The sequence below is a fragment of the Lacerta agilis genome, chromosome 2, assembly GCF_009819535.1.
Source record: "Lacerta agilis isolate rLacAgi1 chromosome 2, rLacAgi1.pri, whole genome shotgun sequence".
NCBI classification, from domain to species: Eukaryota; Metazoa; Chordata; class Lepidosauria; order Squamata; family Lacertidae; genus Lacerta; species Lacerta agilis.
Window position 1 is genome coordinate 103059088 of NC_046313.1, and position 6810 is coordinate 103065897.

At 49.3% G+C, this 6810-nt stretch overlaps 1 protein-coding gene across 1 annotated transcript; it reads right to left on the reverse strand.

Annotated features, from left to right (window-relative positions):
* Positions 1-730: 730 nt before the first annotated feature.
* LOC117042017 (zinc finger protein 501-like) lies at positions 731-6237 on the reverse strand. Its single transcript, XM_033141454.1, has 2 exons — positions 5993-6237; positions 731-1982 (listed from the first exon to the last, which is right to left on the reverse strand). Exons 1-2 carry the CDS (start codon positions 6210-6212, stop codon positions 805-807), a joined length of 1398 nt encoding a protein of 465 aa, XP_032997345.1. The 5' UTR covers positions 6213-6237; the 3' UTR covers positions 731-804.
* Positions 6238-6810: the final 573 nt, after the last annotated feature.

Below are 6810 nucleotides of genomic sequence, written 5' to 3' on the forward strand. Positions count from 1 at the left end.
TGGTGGGAGGAGCCAGTGGCAAAAGGAGGCGGAGCAATGAATGTTAAACTTTGCCTTTGTACAGTAGGCAAGTTTCTGGATGCACTTGAGCCCCCCTCCCAGCACCATCGGAATTTGAGGACAAAGTCAAGCTAGGCAAAAACATTAAAGGAGAGGGTGGGGCTAGGGAAAGTCCCAAGTGTCAGATAAGAGGCCTAGAAGGCTGGATTCAGCCCCCAAGGTCTAAGGCTCCCCATCCCATCTCTGTGGTGCTCTGCCCCATTTCCCCTTTACCGATTGTGCACAAAGTTTTGTTCAGCCGATGACCAGGCTGCGGCGCTGGAATCGCACTGACTTTTGTGACGTTAGCTATTTAAAATGATCTGTGTGCTATTCGCCTGCCTCACCGCCCAGCAGCCCCCGACATCCCATGCCCTTTCTCATCATGTCCCTTTCTGTATTGCTCTCTGCTGCCGCTATATTTTGAAGAAGCAGGACGTCAGAAACACAGGCGTCGCCAAGGAAGCACGTACAAATCTACTTTATTAACTCCTTTCGAGAAAAAAAGCGTGTGAGTTTCTTTGGTGAAGACAGAATACGGAAGATTCCTCATCCTATCCCACCCGTTAGAGAAACAGAATTGTCAGGATTTCCCAAAAAACTGATCTTTCTAACACTAGATTCGGTCTGCGTTCCTTGCTAATCTATGCCCCATGTTGTCTACTCCACGTTGCAAAAGATTTCCCTGATGTTTTTTCCTCAGGCAGCGATTTCTGTTTACAAGCTTTGCTAGCGCCTAACTGGGACTTCCATCAGCTAAGATTGCTACTCAGAATCTTTGAAAGATGTCTCCCTTTCGTGGATTTTCCGGTGCTTCCTAAGGTTTGAACTGACACTGAAACTCCTCCCGCACTCGGCGCATTCGTAAGGCTTCTCTCCCGTGTGCACTCTCTGGTGCGTGATGAGGTGCGAATTGTTACGAAAGGTTTTCCCGCACTCGAGACACGCGTACGGCTTTTCTCCTGTGTGCAGCCTCTGGTGGCCCACAAGAACCGAGCTGTAAGAGAAGCCTTTCCCGCACTCGGGGCACTTATAAGGTTTTTCCCCTGTGTGAATCCTCAGGTGAGTGACAAGGTGCGAGTTTGTATTGAACTTCTTGCCGCAGTCGTTGCATTTGTAGGGCTTTTCTCCCGTGTGGATTCTCTGGTGGATAATGAGGTCCGCGCTCCGGCAGAAATTTTTGCCGCACTCCAGGCAAATGTAGGGTTTCTCGGTCATGTGGATTCTCTGATGACTTAGAAGACCCGATTTAACACTGAAGCTTTCCGGGCAGTCGGGACATTGGTAAGGCTTCTCCCCCGTGTGGATTCTCTGGTGCATCACGAGGGTTGACCGCCTGCCAAAGCTTTTCCAGCAGTCCTGGCATTTATAGGGTTTCTCGCCAGTGTGGATTCTCTGGTGGGTAACGAGAGTTGAGCTCCTGCTGAAGCTGTTCCCACAGTCGAAGCATTTATAGGGCCTCTCCCCTGTGTGCGCCCTCTGGTGCATTATAAGGTTCGAGCTGCGACTGAAGGTCTTCCCGCAGTCGCAGCATTGGAAAGGCGGCTCCTTCAAGTGAGTCCTCTGGTGTCTGTTGAAGTTCAGGATCTGGTTGAAGCTCCTTCCGCAGTGAGGGCAGAGAAAGGGCTTCTCTCTCGCGTGGCTTTTCTGGTGCGCGATGAGGTGGGTACTCTGAACAAAGCCTTTCCCGCACTTAGAGCAGATAAACGGTCTGTCTCCCGTATGGAGTTTCTGGTGCCGGACGAGGTCCGAACGCCGGCAAAAGTTCTTCCCACAATCGGGACACGTATGTTTCTTCTTGAGAACTTGTTCTTCCGGCACCTCAGTTTCGTGCATTTCCAGAAAGGCCTCCAAGTGAGGAGGGCTCCTAGTGCTGCCCTCCTCCAAGAGACTCTCCTGGTTGGTTTTCTCCTCTTTGTGCTGGGTCAACATCTCATCAATAGCTGAAAAGAAAGAGAGAAAACAGAGATGAGACATTATTCCGCACTGAGGACTCCAAAAATCGTTTTTTATTGCAGGGAGTTAGGCTGTGGGGATACCTTCCATCTCTACAATTCAATGATTCATACAATCCCCTTATTGATGTTCACAAGCCCTTCTTCCCATTTTCTCAGCCTTTGGTGCACTGTCAAAACAAAATAAAAAATATAAAAATTCCTTCCAGTAGCACCTTAGAGACCAACTAAGTTTGTTCTTGGTATGAGCTTTCGTGTGCATGCACGTTTCTTCAGATACCTGGTGCATTGTTTATCAATCAAAAAATTTTAAGCTGCTCTTTGGGTCTGACCTTAAGATGTGGAAATGCAAAGAAAGCAGAAGAGACTGAACATATACAGTGAAGCCATCTGGGCATATAAGCAGCATACTTAGGACCTCAATACCTCAAGGAACGCCTCTTTCCATATGAACCTACCCAGACCCTGAGATCATCTTCTGAGGCCCTCCTTTGTGTGCCTCCTCCTCAAGAGGTTTGGAGGGTGGCAAGATGAGAACGGGGCCTTCTCTGCAGTGGCTCCCCGTTTGTGGAATGCTCCCCCCAGGGAAGCTCACCTGGCGCCTTCATTATGCACCTTTAGGCGCCAGGCGAAAACGTTCCTTTTTAACCAGGCCTTTGGTTGACCTGATGGACATCCTTATACCCTTTTAAAATCTGACTCTTTTTTTGGAGGGGTCTTACAGTATTGGGTTATTGTTCTTATTTTGATTTTATATGTTGTGGTCTTTTCTGTGAACCTCCCCGAGTCCTCCAGGTATAGGGTGGTATATAAATTCAATCAACCAACCAACCAACCAATCAATCAATCAATGCGGTTTAGGCTGTTAGAGCCTCCGGGGACAGTGCCAAGGCTAGGCACACCCCCGAAACCCCCACACACAGATGAGTGGGGACCCCAGGGGTCCAGCAGAGCGAGGAGCTCGCCCACCGAACCCCCCGAAATCGTTTTGGCGAGGTGGGAAGGGGAGAGAGGCTTGAGCCAGCTCTCGGCACCAGCACACTCTGCAGCCAAAAGCCTCATTGCCGCCACCGTAAACAGCGGATTTTTCCAATCAGAAGCTAAAGTCAAATGAAATAAGGGGATTAGATAAAGAAGAGAACTAATTTAATTAATTTGGCAAAAATGGAAGCAAAAAAAGGAAGTCAGCTTCCGTTTACTGCAGACAGGCTGCAAACAGGTTTTTTTTGTGAATGGGAGTAGAGTAACAGTGACAGCCAGTGGAAACTTTTCAGCAACTGTAAACTTTTAAGGACTTTCCCCTCTTCTGGATACATTTTGGGAACAATTTAACCTGACTGCCCTGCAAAAAGAGGAAATCCGAGTTACAATTTGGCAGCTTTGTAGAGCTACTAGCTGCAGTGGGACTCTGGCAGAATGGAAGGAAAGAAGGATTGTAAAGCAGAACTGAGACTAACCGTACAGCAACTCTGAAACCCTGGATCTTGGTGGCAAGAGCCAAGCTACGCAGGGGAATCCTCTATCCACACTGGATAAAATGATTTACGTGATAAAATGGTTCCTTTTTCCAGTACTGTTCTGAGAGTTTGCCTCTTGTTTTGCTTTCTGTGGTTCTGCTACTCCCTTCTTTTTCTCTCTCTTCGGGGTCCCAGTAGGACTCACTCACTGCTGCCGAGTGAGCACCGCAGTTGTGCCAAGTTGCAGGTACCCACCCTATTGATAATGCCAGTCCTGTCCCCGACATACCACAATTTAAGAGACACATTTACAACCTGGAATGTGTGCAGAGGAGGGTGGCCAAGATCTAGGGGTTTAGTAACCACAAGCTTAACATAAGTCAACAGTGAGATGCAGCAACCAAAAAAACAAGTGCTAATGCTATTCTAGGCTGTGACAACAGAAGTCTAGTGTCCAGATCAAGGGAAGCCATAGTACTGCTCTATCCTGCCTTGGTCAGGCCACACCTGGAACACTGTGTCCGGTTCTGGGTGCTACAATCTTAGGAAGGATTTCAGCAAGCTGGAAGTTGTGCAGAGGAGGGCGACCAAAGATGATCAAGGGTCTGGAAACCAAGACTTAATGAGGAACGGCTTAATGAGGGGATTGGGTATGTTAAACTGGAAAAGAAGATAAAAAATTCTTTCCAGTAGCACCTTAGAGACCAACTAAGTTTGTTCTTGGTATGAGCTTTTGTGTGCATGCACATATCTGAAGAAGTGTGCATGCACACGAAAGCTCATACCAAGAACAAACTTAGTTGGTCTCTAAGGTGCTACTGGAAAGAATTTTTTATTTTGTTTTGACTATGGCAGACCAACATGGCTACCCACCTGTAACTGGAAAAGAAGAGACTGAGAGGAGATATGATAGCCAACTTCCAATATCTCAAGGGCTGCCACATGGAAGAGGGAGTAAGCTTGTTTTCTCCTACTCCGGAGGGCAGGACAGGACTCGAACCAATGGCTTCAAGTTACAAGAAAGGAGATTCCGGCTAAATATCCAGAAGAACTTTCTGACAGTAAGAGTTGTTCGGCAGTGGAACAGACTCCAACGAGAGGTGGCCTCCCCTTCCTTGGAGGTTTTAAAGCAGAAATTGGATGGCCACCTGTCATGGATACTTTAGCTGAGATTCCTGCATTGCAGGGGGTTGGACTAGATGACCCTTGGATCCCTTCCCACTCTACAATACTATGATTCCATCTATGATTCTAAGTTGGGGGCAGCACTGGCTGTTGGGTGTACTGCAGGTTACCCAACAACCTGTTGGGGTTATGAGACGCCACCCATAACCTGTCACGGTTTGTGCTTGAGGCAAAGCACCTGTGTTGCATTTTTTCCAAGGCCTGTTGGGAGTTTTGCACAGAAAGAAACTCCTCTCTTTCGGGTCCGGCAGAGTAAAAATACGCGGCCTTGATGCGAGGAGGAAATTCCAGGTGTCAGCACGGCAATAAATCACAGCAACACCCTCCAGTATGGACAGAACTCTTTTGCTGTTGACTTTAAACTTTGCGATTACAGTGCTATACAAGAATACAATCTTCTATCGGCTCCCCGAAAGAGGCACACTTAAAGGTTTTAGGCCTTGCCCTGGGTTGCTGCAATACACCCCTTCACAGACCTACACCCTTTCAGTTCAAGGTTTGCATTCAGACTAAACAGTCTCTCTGTCCGATCCAGATGACCTTGCAGCTGTGATAACAAGCCAGCAAGTAAAACTGCTTCTGGAAACTGCTAGAAACTTTGGGTGTTTTTTGGGAACTGTGCCTCCCTCACCCCAACTCTGGCTCCAGAGGGTGCATGCTTAAAGAGACCCGGAGCTGCCCCACACTCCCCAGCCCCAGATAAGCAATCTATACTGGCTGGCAGTGCCCTGTGGGTGGCATTACGATGGCATAGTTAACAGGGTGGCACTGCCAGCACACGTAAACTGAGCGGGCCAGGCTGGAGCTTTGCTCGGCGCTGTTCTCCAAATCCCGTTAACTAGGAACTGGGGGAAAGAACACTATGGCCAACTTTTCCGCACTGCCTCAAAGCCTGTGGCAGTCATATGGCATATATCTCAGCCCGTCCTACCTCCCAGGGCTGTTCTGAAAAGTGAAACGTGGCGATTTCAATGTACGCCAACCCCGATTTCCTCGCGAGGCTGGATGAGGCTGCTTGTCCTGATCGTGAGAAACCCCCCCCCCCCATTTTCGCACGCGTAGAGATCGCGGGGATCTAAATCGCCTGCCTCGTTGGCGGATCCAGCAATAAAAACAGAAACAAAAAAAACCCTTTCCATTCATCCGTCGTTCTGCTTTTCTCCCAACCGAACCGCTTGGGCGCAGATCAGCTTCCTCGCCCCCAGCCCTGCTTGGCCGCTGGACGGGCTCTTCCCCGGAGCGCTTCGGGGGCCCCCTCCCCACATCTCCCCACCCTCCGGCCTTGCACAGAGACTTGACGGCTGCACGGGAGGAGCTAATGGCCGCCGCGGCCCAGGGCTGCTTGCTGCATCTCACCTCGGTCGGGCTCGGGCTTTGCAACGCGGGATCCGGGCCCTTGCTTTGCTCGCGGCAGCTTGGCGTCCCTTTCCGTGCAGGCGTCCCCAAGATCCCTCCCCTGCAGGAGTCTAGCTCCCGTCGATCTTCTGGGATCAGAGGCGGGGCGGGCGGGAGAAGGGAAGGGCCCCGATGGATACCGTAGTAGTAGGCCTGTTTCTCTCGCCACCGCCTCCACCATCGCTGCCCGCCGCTTCCTTCGGAAATAAGCGGAGAAGAGGAGCCCTCTGCTGGACGCTGCCTGCGCCAGGTGCCGTTTGTGGCGTCTAAAGTTAGGGAGGGCGGGGAGAGGGAGTCTATCCCACGACTGGGGAGAGAGATAGAGGGGGAGAAGGTCGAGCTGTTGCATTCAGATTCGTGGGATGCAGAGATTTCTCTTGCAGCATTGCGGCATAGGAAGAAGAAGGGGGGGGGGGTGTGATCTCCAGCACAAAACTATCCTATGGAGACCGCCTTGCAACCCAAGTACAAAGGAATAGGACTGTTGGCTCGCTTGCTTGTTCGTTTCTTGAAAGTTATACACACCCCTTTATTCATTTATTTTAAAAAGACCCCTCAAAACGTTTTTACTAAAAGATTAAATGGAGGAAAATTTGCAGCAGTGTTTTTCTTTAATTATTTCATAAAATTTATACACCGCTTGATTGTAAAAATAAAATAAAATACTGGTTTACAGAAGAGATAAATTTTTTTTAAAAAAGTGATTTAAGGCCAATGCATGCTGAAAGTCGTCGACTGCCTCCACAGTAGTTCAAGTCACACATCTGCAAGAGTAGAAC